The 22,016-nt window shown below is 42.0% G+C and overlaps 3 protein-coding genes across 4 annotated transcripts in view; 1 reads left to right on the forward strand and 2 right to left on the reverse strand.

Annotated features, from left to right (window-relative positions):
* The first annotated feature begins 200 nt into the window (after window positions 1–200).
* Window positions 201–4,142, forward strand: f2r (coagulation factor II (thrombin) receptor). Its single transcript, XM_014161458.2, has 2 exons — window positions 201–450; window positions 1,191–4,142. Exons 1-2 carry the CDS (start codon window positions 381–383, stop codon window positions 2,375–2,377), a joined length of 1,257 nt encoding a protein of 418 aa, XP_014016933.1. The 5' UTR covers window positions 201–380; the 3' UTR covers window positions 2,378–4,142.
* Window positions 4,143–5,818: 1,676 nt separating this feature from the next.
* LOC106580419 (flocculation protein FLO11) lies at window positions 5,819–11,308 on the reverse strand. Of its 2 annotated transcripts, XM_014161459.2 has the most exons (6): window positions 11,078–11,308; window positions 10,145–10,287; window positions 9,900–9,964; window positions 9,209–9,319; window positions 7,179–7,280; window positions 5,819–6,606 (listed from the first exon to the last, which is right to left on the reverse strand). In XM_014161459.2, the coding sequence occupies exons 1-6, from the start codon at window positions 11,186–11,188 to the stop codon at window positions 6,149–6,151; spliced, it is 990 nt and encodes a 329-aa protein (XP_014016934.1). In that variant the 5' UTR covers window positions 11,189–11,308; the 3' UTR covers window positions 5,819–6,148. The 2 variants fall into 2 exon arrangements, with proteins under 2 accessions (XP_014016934.1, XP_014016935.1); XM_014161460.2 differs by lacking the exon at window positions 9,209–9,319.
* A 7,182-nt stretch (window positions 11,309–18,490) lies between these two features.
* LOC106580420 (single-stranded DNA-binding protein 2) overlaps window positions 18,491–22,016 on the reverse strand; it is a 104,880-nt gene continuing 101,354 nt past the window's right edge. Inside the window, exon 17 of the mRNA XM_014161461.2 lies at window positions 18,491–21,455. Coding sequence (XP_014016936.1) covers window positions 21,426–21,455 — 30 coding nt within the window. The 3' untranslated portion in view covers window positions 18,491–21,425. The remainder of the gene's footprint in view (window positions 21,456–22,016) is intronic.

A 22,016-nucleotide genomic window follows, 5' to 3' on the forward strand; every position in this document is an offset into this window, starting at 1 on the left:
CTCAGACCTATATGAAATGTTGATGTTTAAAGGGATATTGATCAAAGAAAGAATGGAGCATTATTCCTTGTATAAGTATCACCCCAAGATTAAAAAATATGCCCTGGTCCAAGATGGTTGTATACGTGACTGAATAGACACGTTTTAATTCCTGTCTGTATTAATTAATCACTCGAGAGTAGGCGAGGTTTTTACAACCCCTTTTTTTGATGGAGTCAGCCTTTTCAAAACCAGTGTCTTTTGGTGCTACGCTCGGACTGTTCGAAGGCTTACGGCAGTTTCCCTCACAAAAAAAAAAATAGTTTTAAGATATTTTTGTCTTAAATTTAATTTAACTTTTGCCTGCTAAATCAATTTAGGATAATAGTGAATTTACAGCCATGGTTTATTGGATTGTTGCGACGTTGGCCCTTTTTGCTCTCCAAACTTCAGCATATGTGCCACACAATGGTAAGTAATATTCCTTTGTTTTTTCTTTTTCTTTATTTTCATAGATCAGTTAAACATTGAAATTATTATTTGTTTTACATTATGAGGAGATATTGACCCTTCTGCTCTTTAGCAGTTTTACGAAACACTTTGGGGTTTGAAATGTGCCCAATTGCATTGCTCTTTGTCGAGGTTAAAAAATGTTGAAAAATATTAACAAAAACAGTAGTTTCAATGTCGATCATTTATTTTTAACCTCCATAAAAATGTTCATGACAATGAAGATGGAAACTTTACGGGATTTGAAGATAATTGCGATGAACACGTACGTATAGCTCAACATGAAAAGCTCTTTCAAACTTAGTGCACAATTTAGAAAAATGTGTTAGTATATTCAACATATTTACCCCCTGACTCAAACTGCCACTTGTAGGCTATATCCAGGGGTTTTCCAATGCCGTTTTTTTCATGCAGAAAGGGCGCATGGAAAGATGTGAAAATGAATTATGACAAACCTTTTGTGTACAGTATGTTAATTATCCTCGACCCTGGTAGGACAGCATGCAGAGTAGACTATACTTACACTCGATTGTCTTTGCTGTGACATGTTCGCAATAGCACCGCCAATTTACATGTTTACAGTGAGGTGTGCACACACCTTGCGGTTATGCTATATCTCATCTCACCGTTCATTAGGCACTTTAGAATGAAGAGCACATACTGTTATTTGTTACTCAGCTCCTGTTGTCTGTCTCTCTCAGACTCCAGACTCAACCTGAGGACGTTTGCCGGGATCTTCCTGTCGGTGACTGATGAGCCCATCGACTACATAGGGCTGGATGTACAGGAGGGCAGTGGCTCAGGGATGGCCCAGGAGCCAGTGAAGAAGCAGGAGCATGGCCATCACGGCCCTCATCGCTCCACCAAAATCGTCATCTCTGAGGAGGCCCGCAGCTTCCTCCAGGGTCGCCTAGCAACGGCCTTCGTCCCCACAGTCTACACCCTGGTCTTCATTATCAGCGTCCCCCTCAACCTGATTGCCGTGGTGATGTTTGTGCGTCGTATCCGTCCGAGGAAGCCGGCAGTGATCTACATGCTGAACCTGGCCAGTGCCGACCTCCTCTTCGCCCTGCTGCTCCCCTTCAGGATCTCATACCATTTCCACGGCAACAACTGGGTTTATGGCCCCTTCATGTGTCGCCTGGTGACGGCAGCCTTCTACTGCAACATGTACTGCTCTGTCCTGCTCATGATGTGCATCAGCATCGACCGCTTCCTGGCGGTGGTCTACCCCATGGACTCCCTGACGTGGCGTAGTCCACAGACGGCCGCCGTGGTCTGTGGTGCCATGTGGCTGTTGGCCTTGGGAGGAGTGACCCCCCTCCTGCTCTCCAGACAGACCATCCACCTCCCAGATGTGGGCATCACCACCTGCCACGACGTGCAGGATGTAGGCAAGCTCCGTGCCTACTACCTCTACTTCTTCCCCATTTACTCCTCCATCTTCTTCTTCATCCCTCTGGTGTTCACCGCTGTGTGCTACGTCCGTATTGTGCAGGCCCTGGCCGCAGCCAATGTGGAGAACCGCTCCAGGAAGTCTCGTGCAGTGGTGATGGCGGTGACAGTGCTGGTGGTGTTTGTGGCCTGCTTCACCCCCACCAACGTCATCCTCCTGGTGCACTACCTCAAGCTGGCCCACGGACGCAGCGACAGCTCCTACCAGGCCTACCTGCTCTCCATGTGTGTGGGCAGCATTAGCTGCTGCCTGGACCCCCTCATCTACTACTTTGGTTCGTCCCAGTGCCAGAGACAGGTGGCAGCTCTGCTGGGCTGCAGACAGGCTGGGCCAGGAGCAGAGCTAAGCTCTCAGACAGGCAGTACCAGGACCAGCAGGCTGGAGAGCATTCAGAGCACTGTGGGCAGTCATTACAGGAAGCTCATGGCCTGATGCCTTGGGACTGTGAATTCGAACAGACTCTAGGGCTGCATCTCGATAGTCTAGAGCAGGGTTTCTTAAACTGTGTGTCGTAACCCAAAGTGGGCCCTGGGCATGTGAGAGGTAGGTCGCTAGTTATGATCTGCATCTATAATCACTCGGGCTGTCAAACGAAAACATTTCATCGAGTTCATGGCAGAATTTGGTGTGATTAATTGCGATAAATCGCAAATTCTGAATGATCTCAAATTTAGCTGTAATTTACCATTGCTTTTAATACAAAAAGCATTACAAGAATATTGACAACTTGATTTTGTCCAAAGTAATGGTAAGCAAAATCCATTAAATTGATAAAGCACACTCTTTAACCTCAATGTCAACTTGTTTTGACATCGCATTGTTGTTTTTAGCAGTATAGATGATGTATTTTGGTTGCCTGACGACTCAAACTGAATTATTCCGCTGCTCTATGTTCGCTACATACGTCAGTCAGACTGCCATCGTTGAAGTCGTTTGTAGTGACGTCAAAATGAGGGGTGTTGTACAAAATAAAGTCATCAGAAATTGGTTCGTCTCTAACCAATCAGGGTATCAAAGCCAGTGACGAATTTTCTACATGCCGCTAATACCCACGTGTTCTTGCTCTGGCCCAACGTAACGGATTAACTCTGACAGCCCTAGTAATCACACACTATTTCTTCTTCATGTGGGTCTTTGGAGGATGATTTGGGTCACTAGAGGATGGTCAATTTCTCATTTGGGTCTCGAGCTGAAAAGGTTTGAGAACCCCTGGTCTAGGATGTCTTCGTCTCCTCCCTCATCTATTTCCCTTCATCTGCACTGATTTAAAGCATTATATAGATGAAGGCAACATATGGATGCCTACCAGGCATTTGCGCTCACCTGTCCAGTACCTTTAGAACAATGCAGATGAAAGTAAGGAGACAAGGAGAGGACGCCACATAAGAGTATTGAGATGCAGCCACTGTTTACCCTGTCCACCTTGTCAAGTGGCAGAGCTTGAATTTATTGCACTTTTCTTTTGATTGTCTTAACGCAAACTATGAAAAAACAATTAAGTCAAGGGCCATATTTTAATGCCAGTCTATTGATATTTACATGTCTATAAATGCTTTGTTACTGCAGATACTGTATATTGAGTAATGCTTAAGGCAAAATTCTGGAAACATTCAATAAATTTCCAGGTTTTCCAGAAATCCTGGTTGGAGGGATCCGGGAATCCTCCAACTAGGATTTTGGGAAAACCATAGAATTTATTGAAAGTTCACGTAATTTTCTAACCTTAGTAAATAATACTGTTTAGTGTGCACATATATATATATACACACACACACACACACAGTGTGTTGGAAAAGTAATCAGACCCTTTTACTTTTTCCACATTTTGTTATGTTACAAACTTATTCTAAAATTGATTTTCCTCATCAATCTACACCCAATACCCCATAATGACAAAGCAAAAACAGGTTTTTCAACAACAAAAAAGTACATTTATTAAAAATGAAAAACAGATACCTTATTTACATATTTAGGCCCTTTGCTATTTGACTTGACATTGAGCTCAGGTTCATCCTGTTGCATCCTGTTTCCATTGATCATCCTTGAGATGTTTCTACAACTTGATTGGAGTCCACCTGTGGTAAATTTAATTGATTGGACAGGATTGTCACGAGGCACAGATTTGGGGAAGAGTACCAAAACATTTTTGAGGTATTGAAGTTCCCCAAGAACACAGTGGCCTCCATCATTCTTAAATGGAAGAAGTTTGGAACCACCAAAACTCTTCCTGGAGCTGGCCGCCCGGCCAAACTGTGCAATCGGGGGAGAAGGACCATCTATGCAGCACTCCACCAATCAGGCCTTTTTGGTAGAGTGGCCAGACGGAAGCACTCCGCAGTAAAAGGCACATGACAGCCCGCTTGGAGTTTGCCAAAATGCACCTAAAGGACCATGATGAACAAGATTCTCTGGTCTGATGAAACCAAGATTGAACTCTTTGGCCTGAATGCCAAGCGTCATGTCTGGAGGAAACCTGGCATCATCTCTACGGTGAAGCATGGGGTGGGAGCATCATACTATGGGGATGTTTTTCAGCGTCAGGGACTGGGAGACTTGTGAGGATCGAGGGAAAGATCAACGGAGCAAAGTACAGAGAGATCCTTGATGAAAACCTGCTCAGGACCTCAGACTGGGGAGAAGCTTCATCTTACAACAGGACAACGACCCTGAACACGCAGCCAAGACAACGTAGGATTGGCTTCGGGACAAGTCTCTGAATGTCCTTGAACTTGATCGAACGTCTCTGGAGAGACCTGAAAATAGCTCCCCAGACCTGAAAATAGCTCCCCATCCAACCTGACATGGCTTGAGAGGATCTGCAGAGAAGAATGGGAGAAACTCCCCAAATACAGGTATGCCAGGCTTGTAGCGTCCTACCCAAGAAGACTTGAGGCTGTAATCGCTGCCAAAGGTGCTTCAACAAAGTACAGAGTAAAGGGTCAGAATACTTATGTAAATGTGATATTTAAGTAAAAAAAATATATATATACATTTTGCAAAAATGTCAAACAATTTTTACTTTGTCATTATGGGGTATTTTGTGTAGATTGAAGATTTTTTACATTTTTTAAAATCCAGTTTAGAGTAAGGCTGTAACTTAACAAAATGTGGAAAAAGTCAATGGGTCTGACTACTTTCCAAGTGTAGTTCATGACAATGTACAGGTAACTGCCAAAATAATGGAAACACATGAGTAAATGAGGGATATAAAGTATATTGAAGCAGGTGCTTCCTGAGTTAAGTAAGCAATTAATATCCCGTCATGCTTAGCGTCATATAAAAATACTGGGCATACCATTATTTTGGCTACCATGGCTATGCCCCCATAGGATGACAATGCCCCAATCCACATGGCACGAGTGGTCACTGAATGGTTTGATGTGCATGAAAATGATGTAAACCATATGCCTTTTCGGTCTCAGTCACCAGATCTCAACCCAATTGAACACTTATGGGAGATTCTGGAACGGCGCCTGAGACAGTGTTTTCCACCACCATCAACAAAACACCAAATTATGAAATTTCTCATGGAAGAATGGTGTCACATTCCTCCGATAGAGTTCCAGGCAGTTGTAGAATCTATGCCAAGGTGGATTGAAGCTGTTCTAGCTTGTGGTGGCCCGACGCCCTATTAACACACTTAATATTGCTGTTTCCTTTGTTTTGGCAGTTACCTGTATATTACTATGCGCTCTATATAAATGTTTAAGAAATAGTCCATATTGTCATGCAGTGTCCCAAAACCACAGTATTAACATGAATGGTTTACAGTGGCTGTCTACACATTTCAAGTTAAGTATGAAAGTAGTTGGCGGTTGTCTGATTTCTTAACTCCTCACTAACCTAGACATGTACAGGAAGTTTTACATTGTATAACCAATGTTACATTTTATTCTGATCTTATTACTTCAATGGAATTAGTTACAAAATGAGTTTGAATGTCTTTATTTAAATGTCTGTTTTGAACAGTTATATTGAACTGTTATTACTGTGACTATCAAAGAAACAGTAAAAAGACATGAAAACATTCACGGTAAAAACGTTAGCATTTTTTATCATTACATGGTCATATCACTCTCCTTGTGTATGTAAGGCATGATTTAAAGTGAATGAAAGTACATGTCATATTTGGTTAGATAGTTCTGGGATCAAAGTTCCACTAAAGAGATGTTGGGCACAATAGTGAGGATCTGGTTGTTTTGCTCAATCCATAGTATTTTCTTCCTCTGTAGTCTTCTCTTCCTCTGTAGTCGGATTCTCCTCCGTAGTCTTCTCTTCCTCTGTAGTCGGATTCTCCTCCGTAGTCTTCTCTTCCTCTGTAGTCGGATTCTCCTCCGTAGTCTTCTCTTCCTCTGTAGTCAGATTCTCCTCCGTAGTCTTCTCTTCCTCTGTAGTCGGATTCTCCTCCGTAGTCTTCTCTTCCTCTGTAGTCGGATTCTCCTCCGTAGTCTTCTCTTCCTCTGTAGTCGGATTCTCCTCTGTAGTCTTCTCTTCCTCTGTAGTCGCCTCCTCCACCGTAGTCTTCTCTTCCTCTGTAGTCAGATTCTCCTCCGTAGTCTTCTCTTCCTCTGTAGTCTTCTCTTCCTCTGTAGTCGGCTTCTCTTCCATAGTATCCTCATCCACCATCTTCTCCTCCTTCTCGTTGTCATCAGGGCACAGCTCTGAAATACAGAGGATGTAAAGATTAGATACAAACAGAGATTTGTGTTGCATGACTACTACCCCTCAGTGTCACAGAGGAAGTTTGTTTTATTGCCATTTCCTGACTAAATTGCATATCCTCTAGAATTCAGGCCATACTTGCTCTCAGCTATGTGTCTTTACCACAGGAAAACGAGGATGCTTTATATGTAGATAACAAAAAGGACATAGCATTTTTATTATGCTTGTAATGACTCCCCCTTGTGGTTTTGCATGGTTCTGACACAGACCATAGTTCGCACGTGGTGGGTCTGTGATAATGGCCATTGGTCTTTGCAACTTAGATCTTAAAGGTGCCGAAAACAAGTTGAGCCTGTATATTGCTATGGAACTAGACGCTGACCATGGAATGGCCATCGTTTTTTCCTCTGTCTGCTCAAGATAAAGTTAGAGAGGTACTTGTGACTGCTCATATGATTCAACTCCCCTCATTCCCCTCAAACACAGTGACAATTTAGACAAGCTTAACCTTTTATTGATTTTTCAGCATCTGTAACAGATAAAAAGATGAGGAGCGAAGAGAATCGCTGACCTGTTTCTCCATCATAGGTCTGGTGTGTCTCTGGGAAGTTCAGGCACTCTGCCTGGTTCTTATAGGTGTCCAGGTATGTGGGATCCATTTTCCCTGACCTTGCTGAAAGAGAGGAGGGGAAGGGAGGCTGGTAAGCTGTCCAAACAGTAACTTGCTTGTGAAATCTTTTAGGGCTAGTAACAGACAACAAAAGGCTCATCTTCCATTGTCTTTCAAAACAATGCCTTGAACTCGCTGGTTACTGAAATAGTGACCCCATTGACATAAAGATACTGTTTCAACAACTTATCGATGTAAGTCAACTTTCACAATGCCCTGTCTGGAGTACAGCCTGCCTATAGTCGTGGCCAAAAGTTTTGAGAATGACACAAATATACATTTTCAAAGTCTGCTGCTTCAGTGTCTTTAGATATTTTTGTCAGATGTTACTATAGAATACTGAAGTATAATTACAAGCATTTCATAAGTGTCAAAGGCTTTTATTGACAATTACATGAAGTTGATGCAAAGAGTCAATATTTGCAGTGTTGACCCTTCTTTTTCAAGACCTCTGCAATCCGCCCTGGCATGCTGTCAATTAACTTCTGGGCCACATCCTGACTGATGGCAGCCCATTCTTGCATAATCAATGATTGGAGTTTGTCAGAATTTGTGGGGTTTTGTTTGTCCACAAGTTCTCAATGGGATTAAGGTCTGGGGTGTTTCCTGGCCATGGACCCAAAATATCAATGTTTTGTTCCCCGAGCCACTTAGTTATCACTTTTGCCTTATGGCAAGTTGCTCCAACATGCTGGAAAAGGCATTGTTCGTCACCAAACTGTTCCTGGATGGTTGGGAGAAGTTGCTCTCTGAGGATGTGTTGGTACCATTCTTTATTCATGGCTGTGTTCTTAGGCAAAATTGTGAGTGAGCCCACTCCCTTGGCTGAGAAGCAACCTCACACATGAATGGTCTCAGGATGCTTTACTGTTGGTATGACGCAGGACTGATGGTAGCGCTCACCTTGACAAGCTTTTTTCCGGATGCCCCAAACAATCGGAAAGGGGATTCATCAGAGAAAATTACTTTACCCCTGTCTTCAGCAGTCCAATCCCTGTACCTTTTGCAGAATATTGGTCTGTCCCTGATGTTTTTCCTGGAGAGAAGTGGCTTCTTTGCTGCCCTTCTTGACACCAGGCCATCCTCCAAAAGCCTTTGCCTCACTGTGCGTGCAGATGCACTCACACCTGCCTGCTGCCATTCCTGAGCAAACTCTGTACTGGTGGTTCCCCGATCCCGCAGCTGAATCAACTTTAGGAGATGGTCCTGGCGCTTGCTGGACTGTCTTGGGCGCCCTGAAGCCTTCTTCACAACACTTGAACCGCTCTCCTTGAAGTTCTTGATGATCCGATAAATGGTTGATTTAGGTGCAATCTTACTGGCAGCAATAACCTTGCCTGTGAAGCCCTTTTTTTGAAAAGCAATGATGACGGCACGTGTTTCCTTGCAGGTAACCATGGTTGACAGAGGAAGAACAATGATTCCAAGCACCACCCTCCTTTTGAAGCTTCCAGTCTGTTATTTGAACTCAATCAGCATGACAGAGTGATCTCCAGCCTTGTTCTCGTCAACACTCACACCTGTGTTAATGAGAGAATCACTGACATGATGTCAGCTGATCCTTTTGTGGCAGGGCTGAAATGCAGTGGAAATGTTTTTGGGGATTCAGTTCATTTGCATGGCAAAGAGGGACTTTGCAATTCCTCTGATCACACTTCATAACATTCTGGAGTATATGCAAATTACCTGAGGCAGCAGACATTGTGAAAATTAAACTTTTGGCCACGACTGTACACTGCTACTATTTAGCTTGGGGCTAGCTTTGTCCAAGATCTGTATGTGCTTAAACAAACTCTTATTATCATTGTCATGCCATACATTTTGGTCATGACACTGAACCAACACAGCAGTTAGGAGTCGGTTAAAGCACATCCAGATGGGTCCAGGCTAGTTTGGGAGTGGACTCAAATTGATTGACTGGGTGGACTTACTAAACAGGAGTAGGTATCTGCCAGTGATGTCTCCATTACGAGAGGTGTCTGACCATAGCAGGCAGTCAGGGCAGGTCTCCAGGTACTGACCTTTGTGTTCAGACAAATGAACTGTGGATCCATAAAATGATCCATTATGATTAGGACATTTGGTAACACTTTTTTAGGCCTGTTTCAGCTAATACTTCCAAGAATTCAACACATTTGGTAAAATGTTATACCAAATGTCAGGTTACTTTTTGGTGCTTGTTTTAGTGATTACCAAATAAACTACAATATAATTATTAGGTAATTATAATGTTGCAAAATGTTTACCATATAATTTCCAAGTACCTGAAAAATATCTAACTAAAATAAAGTGTAACAGTATTTTATTCTTTGAATCTTTACAGGCTTATCATCATGACATAAAGTGAAGACATAGCATGGTATAATGATAAGGCACAGGGTACAGTACAATGTACATAATACATAGGCAAGTGGATAAAGTCCCTATTATTGAGCAGCAGAAATCGTAATGATTTCATCATTAAGATGTAGAGCACTAGCCTGGTTGCCAAATCTGTGTCTGTTTCTGCTTCAACCAACTCGCTCCTTTGTTGATGTCCTATTTGGCATAACGCCAGAGGAGGGTGTTGGCTAAAGGACAGACAGATCTGGCAAGCAGGCTAATAGAGCACAGGTCACTTACTGTGAACTGTGGAGGTGGTGCCGGAGATGGTAGCATTTGTTGCACCCACGACGCATTTGCCATCACTGATAGATATTTAGGAAAACTTGTTAGCATAAAGTAGGTGCCAACCTGAGACATTCTCTTTCCTTTCCGAGGAAGGTGAAATGAAATGTCTACCATTGCAGATACTTTCCTAATATTTTTTAACGCTCAATGACATTTGTTACAGTCCACATTCATATCCACAACCTAACCAGACTTACATGCGGTCTCCCCAACGTAGTGTGACTACTTGATGGTCAGATGTAGCCGACAGGTCTATCCAGGAGCTTTTCAGAGTCCCCAAAGCTTTTTGGAAGACTGAATGATCCGCAGACCCCATCACATACACCCATTTGCCATAAATCTACCAGTCACAGACAAGGAAAAACCCATGAGTTTCAAACCATCTTCAATGCAGCATCCTTAACCCAACTTGGACCATTTGAAGTTGGAAAAAAAAAACAATAGGTACACTCTTAGAATAAAGGGTTCTTCGGGTTTCCCCATAGGAGGACCCTTTGTTACATGTAAAACCCTCTATGGAAAGGGTTCAACATGTAACTCAAAAGGGTTCTACTTGGAACCAAAAAGGGTGCTTCAAAGGGTTCTCCTATGGGGACAGCCGAAGAACCCTTTAAGGTTCTAGATAGCACCTTTTTTTCTAAGAGTGTAGTGTAGTACAGATGTATGATCTTAATTTGATCACTCTTTTGTTGCTGAGAATATTCCTACACTGCAGGAAATGCAAATGAGCTTTGTGATTTACATAAATTAACTGAAAACCCGCACTAACACACAGTTATATTAACAGTATTGCACTTTTCATGTAGGCTACTTTTGGCCAGCTAATAGCCGAACCACTGATCAAGCAACATTATGGACTAAATGTTCGAATCCTTTTGCTGCAGGATTTTTTTGCTACGACAATACTGGCAAAATTAAGATCCTAAATCTGTATGTAAACTGCACAGCATCTGTCACTGCCACAAATAGGTCTTATTTGTAAAATAAATGGCTATGTCTCAAAATGACACCATATTGCCCAGAGTCTTTGGCTCTGGCCAAAGTAGGTTTTCTGGATAGGGAGTAGAGTTTCATCTGCGACGTAGTCATTAAGTCTAAAGATCATGTTTAGTACTATGATCACAACTTACCTCAGTATGGTCCTCCAGTACCAGGGGTTTGACCAGTTCTTTACAGAGCGGTGCAGATGCAGCATTCAGAGAAGCTAGAGCTAGGAGAGCTACGACCAGCTGGACAGACATAGTGAAAGATTAGAGAGATGGAGCAGAGACACGTGAGACGATAGTACAGTACAACCAAAGCAGAACACCTCTACTTCTGGAGCATGTGCTTCACAGAGGCTTAGAAAAAACACTGTTGCATAAGGGGCCATGTGGAGGAGGGGAGGTTTTCAACAGGCTTCAATGCTTGAATGGATAAGTGAAGGCCTAAATCAGCATTCATATCCAGACTTTTCTTATATAACTCTGAATGGTTGTCCCCTCCCTGACTGAGTGGACACCATCTATTAGCTAGGGACCAGAACACTAAATAGAAACTTCTGTATGGGAATACTGCCCTTGAATTAATTCAAACAGACAGCCTGGATACCAGCTAAATGATGACCACAGTCTGGTGAGGTAACTTTTTACAATAAGCTAAATAATTAATCAAATGATCAATAGGGTGGAGAGTGTCTGGATTGGTATAGAACTACTGTAAAACAATGTTGCAGGATGAAGAGGGAGGAAGCCCTTGGTTTGGTGTATGTGGACATGGATTTATTTGGACATGAGGCCTACACTTTCTCATGGGTCACCTGGCAACCAACTGCCTTGGTCCCAAAACAAAATAGGTTTTCTTTGGAGCGTTTTGTTGTGCCCTTTTGTCTCATTTGGCATAAAGATGTAACAATGTGCTGACCCTTAGGAACCAATAAATTAATTCAGGGTGAGGGCTACATGGAAGCTGAAACAGGTAGCAATTTAAATAGATTGTAATGAAAGATGCCCCAGATGATGTGTCTGAAATGACCTAATCCACTAATTTGAAGGGGCATCAACATACTTTTGTATATATAGTGTATATATTTATAATCCGGACATTGCTCGTCCTAATATTTCAATATTTCTTAATTCCATTCTTTTACTTTTAGATTTTTTTCAAATCAAATTGTATTTGTCACATGTGTCCGAATACAACAGGTGTAGACCTTACAGTGAAATGCTGAATACAACAGGTGTAGACCTTACAGTGAAATGCTGAATACAACAGGTGTAGACCTTACCGTGAAATGCTGAATACAACAGGTGTAGACCTTACAGTGAAATGCTTACTTACAAGCCCCTAACCAACAATGCAGTTTAAAAAATATAAGAATAAGAAATAAAAGTAACAAGTAGTTAAAGAGCAGCAGTAAAAAACAAATAGCGAGACTATATACAGGGGGTACTGGTACAGAGTCAATGTGCGGGGGTACAGGTTAGTCGAGGTAATATGTACATGTAGGTAGAGTTATTAAGTGACTATGCATAGATAATAACAGAGTAGCAGTGGCGTAAAAGAGAGGGGGGCAATGCAAATAGCCTGGGTAGCCATTTGATTAGGTGTTCAGGAGTCTTTTGGCTTCGGGGTAGAAGCTGTTTAGAAGCCTCTTGGACCTAGACTTGGCGCTCAGGTACCGCTTGCCGTACGGTAGCAGAGAGAACAGTCTTTGACTAGGGTGGCTGGAGTCTTTGACAATTTTTAGTGCCTTCCTCTGACACCTGTTTTCCTGTAGTCCACAATCATCTCCTTGGTCTTGATCACATTGAGGGAGAGATTGTTGTCCTGGCACCACACGGCCAGGTCTCTGACCTCCTCCCTATAGGCTGTCTCATCGTTGTCGTGATCAGGCCTACCACTGTTGTGTCATCAGCAAACGTAATGATGGTGTTGGAGTCGTGCCTGGTCATGCAGTCATGAGTGAACAGGGAGTACAGGAGGGGACTGAGCACGCACCCCTGAGGGGCCCCTGTGTTGAGGATCAGCGTGGCAGATTTGTTGTTACCTACCAATACCACCTGGGGGTGGCCCGTCAGGAAGTCCGGGATCCAGTTGCAGAGGGAGGTGTTTAGTCCCAGGGTCCTTAGCTTTTTGATGAGCTTTGAGGGCACTATGGTGTTGAACGCTGAGCTGTAGTCAATGAATAGCATTGTCAAATAGGTGTTTCTTTTGTCCATGTGGGAAAGGGCATTGTGGAGTGCAGTAGAGATCACATCATCTGTGGATCTGTTAGGGCGGTATGCAAATTGGACTGGGTCTAGGGTTTCTGGGATAATGGTGTTGATGTGAGCTATGACCAGCCTTTCAAAGCACTTCATGGCTACAGACGTGAGTACTACAGGTCAGTAGTCATTTAGGCATGTTACCTTAGTGTTCTTGGGCACAGGGACTATGGTGGTCTGCTTAAAACATGTTGGTATTAGACTCGGACAGGGAGAGGTTGAAAATGTCAGTGAAGACACTTGCAAGTTGGTCAGTGCATGCTCGCAGTACACGTCCTGGTAATCCGTTTGGCCCTGCGGCCTTGTGAATGTTGACCTGTTTAAAGGTCTTATTCAAATCGGCTGTGGAGAGCGTGGTCACACAGTCGTCCAGAACAGCTGGTGCTCTCATGCATGTTTGTGTTACTTGCCTCGAAGCGAGCATAGAAGTACTTTAGGTCGCCTGGTAGGCTCGTGTCACTAGGCAGCTCTCGTCTGTGCTTCCCTATGTAGTCTGTAATGGTTTGCAAGCCCTGCCACATCCGACGAACATCGGAGCCGGTGTAGTACGATTCAATCTTAGTCCGGTATTGACAGTGCCTGTTTGATGTTTCGTCAGAGGGCATAGCAGGATTTCTTATAAGCTTCCAGGTTAGAGTCCTGCTCCTTGAAAGCGGCAGCTCTAGCCTTTAGCTCAGTACAGATGTTGCCTGTAATCCATAGCTTCTGGTTGGGGTATGTACGTACGGTCACTGTGGGGATGACCTTATGGATATCATAAGGTGAATGCACCAATTTGTAAGTCGCTCTGGATAAGAGCGTATGCTTAATGACGTAAATGTAAATTGAGGAAGCCAATGACTGATGTGGTGTACTCCTCAATGCCATAGGAAGAATCCCGGAACATATTCCAGTCTGTGCTAGCAAAGCAGTCCTGTAGCTTAGCATCTGCTTCATCTGACCACTTTTTTTATTGACCGAGTCACTGGTGCATCCTGCTTAAATGTTTGCTTGTAAGCATGAATCAGGAGGGTAGAATTATGGTCAGATTTGACAAATGGAGGGCGATGGTGTATTGTGTGTGTGTTGTGTATTGTTAGATATTACTGCACTGTTGGAGCTAGGAACACAAGCACTTTGCTACATCCGCAATAACATCTGCTAAATACACTACCATTCAAAAGTTTGGGGGTCACTTAGAAATGTCCTTGTTTTACAAAGAAAAACACATTTTTTTGGTCCATTAAAATAACATCAAATTGATCAGAAATACAGTGAAGACATTGTTAATGTTGTAAATGACTATTTAGCTGGAAACGGCTTATTTTTTTTTATGGAATATCTACAGTTGAAGTCGGAAGTTTACATACACCTTAGCCAACTACATTTAAACTCAGTTTTTCACAATTCCTGACATTTAATCCTAGTAAAAATTCCCTGTCTTAGGTCGGTTAGGATCACCCCTTTATTTAAGAATGTGAAATGTCAGCATAATAGTAGAGAGAATTATTTATTTCAGCTTTTATTTCTTTCATCACATTCCCAGTGGGTCAGAAGTTTACATACACTCAATTAGTATTTGGTATCATTGCCTTTAAATTGTTTAACTTGGGTCAAACGTTTAGGATAGCCTTCCACAAGCTTCCCACAATAAGTTGGGTGAATTTTGGCCCATTTCTCCTGACAGAGCTGGTGTAACTGTGTCAGGTTTGTAGGCCTCCTTGCTCGCACACGCTTTTTAAGTTCTGCCCACAAATTTTCTATAGGATTGAGGTCAGGGCTTTGTGATGGCCACTCCAATACTTTGACTTTGTTGTCCTTAAGCCATTTTGCCACAACTTTGGAAGTATGCTTGCGGTCATTGTCCATTTGGAAGACCCATTTGCGACCAAGCTTTAACTTCCTGACTAATCCTTTCAGATGTTGCTTCAATATATCCACATAATTTTCTTGCCTCATGATGCCATCTATTTTGTGAAGTGCACCAGTCCCTCCTGCAGCAAAGGACCTCCACAACATGATGCTGCCACCCCCGTGCTTCACGGTTGGGATGGTGTTCTTCTGCTTGCAAGCATTCCCCTTTTTCCTCCAAACATAACAATGGTCATTATGGCTAAACAGTTCTATTTTTGTTTCATCAGACCAGAGGACTTTTCTCCAAAAAGTACGATCTTTGTCCCCACGTGCGCTGCAAACCATAGTCTGGCCTTCTTATGGCAGTTTTGGAGCAGTGGCGTCTTCCTTGCTGAGCAGCCTTTCAGGTTATGTCGATATAGGACTCGTTTTAATGAGGATATAGATACTTTTGTAGCTGTTTCCTCCAGCATCTTCACAAGGTCCTTTGCTGTTGTTCTGGGATTGATTTGCACTTTTCGCACCAAAGTAGGTTCATTTCTAGGAGACAGAACGCATCTCCTTCCTGAGCGGTATGGCGGCTGCATGGTCCCATGGTGTTTATACTTGCGTACTATTGTTTGTACAGATGAACGTGGTACCTTCAGGCGTTTGGAAATTGCTCCCAAGGACAAACCAGACTTGTGGAGATCTACAATTATTTTTCTGAGGTCTTGGCTGATTTCTTTTGATTTTCCCATGATGTCAAGCAAAGAGGCACTGAGTTTGAAGGTAGGCCTTGAAATACATCCACAGGTACACCTCCAATTGACTCAAATGATGTCAATTAGCCTATCAGAAGCTTCTAATGCCATGACATCATTTTCTGGAATTTTCCAAGCTGTTTAAAGGCACAGTCAACTTAGTGTATGTAAACTTCTGGCCCACTGGAATTGTGATACAGTCAAATAATCTGTCTGTAAACAATTGTTGGAAAAATTACTTGTGTCATGCACAAAGTAATGTCCTAACCGACTTGCCAAAACTAAAGTTTGTTAACAAGAAATTTGTGGAGTGGTTGATAAACAAGTTTTAATGACTCCAACCTAAGTGTATGTAAACTTCTGTCTTCAACTGTACATAGGCGTACAGAGGCCCATTATCAGCAACCATCACTTCTGTGTTCCGATGGCACGTTGTGTTAGCTAATCCAAGTTTATCATTTTCAAAGGCTTATTGATCATTAGAAAACCCTTTTGAAATTATGTTAGCACAGCTGAAAACACTGGGAGACAAATTCACCTTTCAGCAAGACAATAACCTGAAACACAAGGCCAAATATACAATGGAGTTGTTTTCCAAGACGACATTGAATGTTCCTGAGTGGCCTAGTTACAGTTTTGACTTAAATTGTCTTGAAAATCTATGGCAAGACTTGAAAATGTTTGTCTAGCAATCTTCAACGACAAAGCTTGAAGAATTTTTAAAATAATAATGTGCAAGTATGGTACAATCTAGATGTGCATAGCTCTTAGAGACTTACCAAAGGTGATTCTAACATGTATTGACTCAGGGGTGTGAATACCTGTCATTTCATTTAAAATAGATTTGCAAACATTTCTAAAACATGTTTTCACTTTGTTATTATGCGGTATTGTGTGTAGATATTTAATACAGGCTGTAACGCAAAATGTGGAATAAGTCAAGGGCTATGAATATTTTCTAAAGGCACTGTACATGTTGGATTCACGTCTCCAACTAAACCAAAAATAAAAGTTAAAGAATATGATTAAGCCAGTGGCTCAGATGAAACTATCCAAGCATTAGATATCCTTTAAATTGTAATATTTGTCTGCATTGTCAACCAAACACAATTCAATAATACCTTTGTAATATAGTTAATAGCCTAAAGTTAAGGCTATTTTACAAACTAATGTAACAGTATTTATTCAATCTTAAAATGAGTAATACATCCATGGCCACATTTTACCGGTCTGTGCAGGTCTTCACAATTGCTATAATAATCTGCACAGAATCTTGAACAGCATTGATCACTTGCACTATGTACTTTTAATGTAATCTCAACTGCAATCCATGTCGTTTGGTTGTTTGATTAGATGAAGCATAGGGAAACACATTAAGTTGTTGTATAAATACAAAATATCTGACATTTACTGTACAAAAATATAAACGCAACATGCAACAATTTCAAAGATTTTACTGAGTTACAGTTCATATAAGGAAATCGAAATACATTCATTAGGCCCTAATCTATGGATTTCACATGACTGGTAATACAGATATGTGTAAGGACAAACGCTGGGAGATGAGATGCAAGTACAGGGTGTGAACATTTAATAAACAACGGACATGAAACAGAACATGGACAGCGTCTGGACAGTGGAAACAAAACGACAATGCTGACATTGGGATCAAACTGAGGAACAGACAGATATAGAGGGGGCAATCAACAAAGTGAAGGAGTCCAGGTGAGTCCAATGAAGCGCTGATGTGCGTAATGATAGTGACAGGTGTGCATAATGATGGGCCGCCTGGCGCCCGAGAGGGGGAGCGGGAGAAGGCGTGAAAGATATGAATCTGTTGGTCACAGAAACTGTACCTTAAAAAAAAGTTAAGGGCGTGGATCAGAAAACCAGTCAGTATCTCGTGTGACCACCATTTGCAGAACGACATCTCCATCGCATAGAGTTGATCAGGCTGTTGATTGTGGCCTGTGGAATGTTGTTCCACTCCTCTTCAATGGCTATGCAAAGTTGGATATTGGCGGGAACTGGAACACGCTGTCGTACACGTCGATCCAGAGCATCCCAAACATGCTCAATCTGTGACGTTTGGTGAGCATGCAAGTCATGGAAAAACTGGGACATTTTCAGCTTCCAGGAATTGTGTACAGATCCTTGCGGCCGTGCATTATCATGCAGAAACATGAGGTGATGGCGGCGGATGAATGGCATGACAATGGGCCTCAGGATCTTGTCACGGTATCTCTGTGCATTCAAATTGCCATCGATAAAATGCAATTGTGTTTGTTGTCCGTAGCTTATGCCTGCCCATACCATAACCCCGCCACCATGGGGCACTCTGTTCACAACTCAAATCGCTCACCCACACAAAGCCATACACGTGGTCTGCGGTTGTGAGGCTCGTTGGACATACTGCTAAATTCTCTAAAACAACGTTGGAGGAGGCTTGTGGTAGAGATATTAACATTCAATTCTCTGGCAACAGCTCTGGTGGACACTCCTGCAGTCAGCACTTGAAACATCTGTGGCATTGTTGTGTGACAAAACTGCACATTTTAGTGGCCTATTATTGTCCCCAGGACAAGGTGCACCTGTGTAATGATCATGCTGTTTAATCAGCTTCTTGATATGCCACACCCGTCAGGTGGACGGATTATCTTGGCAAAGGAGAAATGTTAACAGCAATGTAAATAAATTTGTGCACAAAATTTGAAAGAAATAATCATTTTGATCTTTTATTTCAGCTCATGAAAAATGGGACCAAAACTTTACATGTTGCATTTATATTTTTGTTCAGTGTAGTATTCCCATTTCAACTTTGTTGTGCTTTTAAATGCTTGAAAGCGCAGTAATAACACATTTAGATGACAACTAAACCACAAATCTGACATTGTTTTTCCATTGAAATTTGGTTGTGTTTTAGAGGATTAAGATCATAGTGATAGCACATTGGGAATTCAAAAAACTGTCTTTTTGAGTGGGTGATTAAAGGTTAATCTCATTGATCAATGTCAACCAAATATTACCCAAATTTCCACATTGAAATTATGTGGTGTGCCCAGTGGGCATAGCCTACACAAACACATACAGTACACATACAGACAAGGAATCAACATTTTGAATGAGAGAAGATCAGCTTTATACCAGCATATTCAAAACCCATGTAGTACTTCTATTTCTATGTATTTACAAAACATAAGATTTTAAAAAAGAAGAAAGAAAATGAACACATCACAAATGGAAACAAACAACCAAAATCTGGAATAAAAAATGTGTAACGTTCAAATTTACAAATGCATCTTTCAGTATTTACATTTGTGACTTTGAACTGACATGAAAACAAAAGGCTCTGTACTGGTGTCCTCTAGTTCATCATCACCCTCTCTCTTTCTCTCTTTCTGTCCATTTGTAAGATAATATACATAAAACAGAGGAGATAGATTTGTGAGCTTTACAGGTATACATATGGGAGGGAGTAGTAAAATCCACCTCTAAATAATAATCTAACATGGACTAAGGATTAGGTTTAAAACAATACGAAATACACCTACTGTATTTCACCTCCACACAAACTCTCCAAAATACATTAAGATCACAGTTTGTCCGGATGACAATAATAAATTAGGAGAATGATTTAACTCCGTGTTTTTTAAAGGCCCAGTGCAGTGAAACTAGATTTTTATTTTTGACCATTTAAATTGTTAAATATTGAAGTAAGATACTTAATTGTTTCCCAGAAATGATTTGATATTGAGATAAAAACGACTGCATTGGACCTTTAAGAATACCTTCACACAAACCCTCTACAACCATTGTCAACCATTGCTGCAGTTTTTGTCTTCCTTTTTTCATTCAATCAAAATATTTGTTGATATTTGTAAAGCGCTTTTCATTATACAGAATAATCTCAAAGTGCACAAAATTAAAAATTAAAAAATTGACAACTAGACAGGGCAACTGACATAATTAACCCAGATAACGCTACAAGGGACAAGGACACCAAGGAACACAGCTATCAACAGAAAGCCTTCCTACAGAGAAAGGTCTTTAGGCCCGTTTTAAAGGAGCCCAGAGTCTGTGGTGCCTTCAGGTGGTCATGGAGAGCATTCCAGAGGCTCGGGGCGGTCGAGCTGAAAGCCTGATCCCCATGGAGCGGAGCTTGGTCCTGGGGGCGTGGAGGAGCAGGCTATCGCTTGACCTGCGGGTGGGGTTATGGAGGGAGAGCAGTTATTTGAGATAAGCAGGAGGGTTTTGAATTCAAACCGGAATGAGATGGGGAGCCAGTGCAGAGATGCCAGGATGGGGATGATGGGATGGTGTTTCCGCACTCATCAGGATCATGGCAGCGTTGTTCTGGGTATATTGGAGCTTCGGGAGACTCCTGCCAGGGATCCCTACGAAGTGTGTTGCAGTAGTCAAGCCTTGAGGAGATAAAGGCATGGATTACCTTCTCTGCGTTAGTCTGAGTGAGGGTGGGACGGAGTTTGGCAATGTTCTTAAGGTGATAGAATGACGCTTGGCTTTACAAAGTTGTTTGATCTGGCTGTCAAAGGTCTGGGAGGAATCAAGCCTTACACCCAGATTAGAAATTAAGGGGGAAGAGAGGGATGTTCTGTCCTGCAAGGTCAGGTGTGTTTGTGGTGAGTGCTGGACCTGGTGGGGGGTGCCAACAAGTACAGCCTCGGTTTTGCTGCTGTTCACTTGAAGGAAGTTTTGCTTTATCCATGTCCTTATCTCCTCAAGGCAGGTGTTTAAAAACAAAATCTACAGTTTTGCATTAATTGAATAATCATAACAGACTGCATCATTTTGAAAAGGCAGAAAACCAACCACTTGAATTCTCCCTGTTCTCTCCATGTCAGATGTGTAATCGTTAGATTGGTGAGTCTCTGTTTTGTAGGTGTTGATGTTCCTGGTCAAGACATACAAGAATGATATCTGCATTTATGTCTCATATCTAATTCACAATTGTCTCTCTCTCTGTGCAGTCAACATAGCACATCAAATCCAAGTGTATGGAGCTGAAAATAACAATAAGAGCTCTTGGTGAATGTTCACTGTGGGACCAAGATCTCAAATCACTGAAGCTGTCGCCCAGTTCCAGTCCCACAGGCTTTATCCCAGGTTGTTGTGTATCCAATGAGAATGAAGCTGACATCTCAATATAATTAATCCAAATCATAGACTGTGGTTTCCATCATGTCCATCAAATCTCAAGACATAACAACTGCAGGTGGGGAGACAGGCCAGAAAGCTATCCTCTTGAATTTCTTTACACTTGAGGGTTTTCAGTTTCTTTTCCACAAGATGGTGGAGCATGGTACATATTTCTGTGTTAACAGACTTAGCACAACTGAGAGTGTGCAGTGACATACATTTATAAATATTCAGAGATGTTTTATTTCAGTTCCTTTATACAGTCTCTGATGGTAGGTGTTGATGAACAAAGCAGGTCACAAATGTAAAATGGGGAGGAAACAGAAAAGAAGAAGAGGCCAAACACAGATAGAGAGAGGCCAAGGGGAGAACGAGGCCTGGGTCCACTGTCCTGGTAGAGATATCACAGAGAGGAAGAGCCACTGAGCTTAGATGACATCACATCCTGTCTCTGTGTGTTCCACCAATCCACACCACTAACTGACCAGCTGGCGGAGCCTTCACACACTCATAGTCATGTTTGGAGAATACTGCAGAGAGAAACAGAGAGAGAGACACAGAGGGGTTTATGGAAATATTATCAATACATAATAGTTTTGTGGGTTCTTATGTTTGTCATATTTCACACATGTGAAATGTAATATGCATTTTTGAATTGGAAATGTTTTTTTTTGCATATCCCAACTCTCCCTGAGTGCCCCTGAACAAGGCAGTTAACCCACTGTTCCTAGGCTGTCATTGTAAATGAGAATTTGTTCTTAAACTGACTTGCCTAGTTAAATAAAGGTGAAATAAAAAACATTTTAAAAAATGTAGGGTTAAGTGTCTTGCTCAAGGGCACATTTCTCACTTTATTGGCGCTGGGATTTGAACAAACAACCTTTCGGTTAATGGTCTAACCGCCGCCAAACGCACATCAATACCCCTATGAAGCCAAATGCACATAATGTATCGACTTCACTTCCACGGTTTGTAAAGTTCAGACAACTGCTTGATGATTGCCCATTGGACCAGGTGTGAATGCTCTCGGGGCCTAACCTACCCAACCATTTTAAATAAAATGGGAGATCCTGTTGATCGCCCATATGCAG

This window comes from Salmo salar, chromosome ssa20 (genome assembly GCF_905237065.1).
Source record: "Salmo salar chromosome ssa20, Ssal_v3.1, whole genome shotgun sequence".
NCBI classification, from domain to species: Eukaryota; Metazoa; Chordata; class Actinopteri; order Salmoniformes; family Salmonidae; genus Salmo; species Salmo salar.

Coding starts and splice junctions, on each gene's coding strand:
- f2r (XM_014161458.2), top strand. CDS start 381: ATGGTTTATTGGATTGTTGCGACGTTGGCCCTTTTTGCTCTCCAAACT. Junction 451..1,190: donor AGCATATGTGCCACACAATG/GTAAGTAATATT, acceptor TGTCTCTCTCAG/ACTCCAGACTCAACCTGAGG.
- LOC106580419 (XM_014161459.2), bottom strand. CDS start 11,188: ATGTCTGTCCAGCTGGTCGTAGCTCTCCTAGCTCTAGCTTCTCTGAAT. Junction 10,288..11,077: donor TACTGGAGGACCATACTGAG/GTAAGTTGTGAT, acceptor TGTGACTGGTAG/ATTTATGGCAAATGGGTGTA. Junction 9,965..10,144: donor CTACGTTGGGGAGACCGCAT/GTAAGTCTGGTT, acceptor AATATCTATCAG/TGATGGCAAATGCGTCGTGG.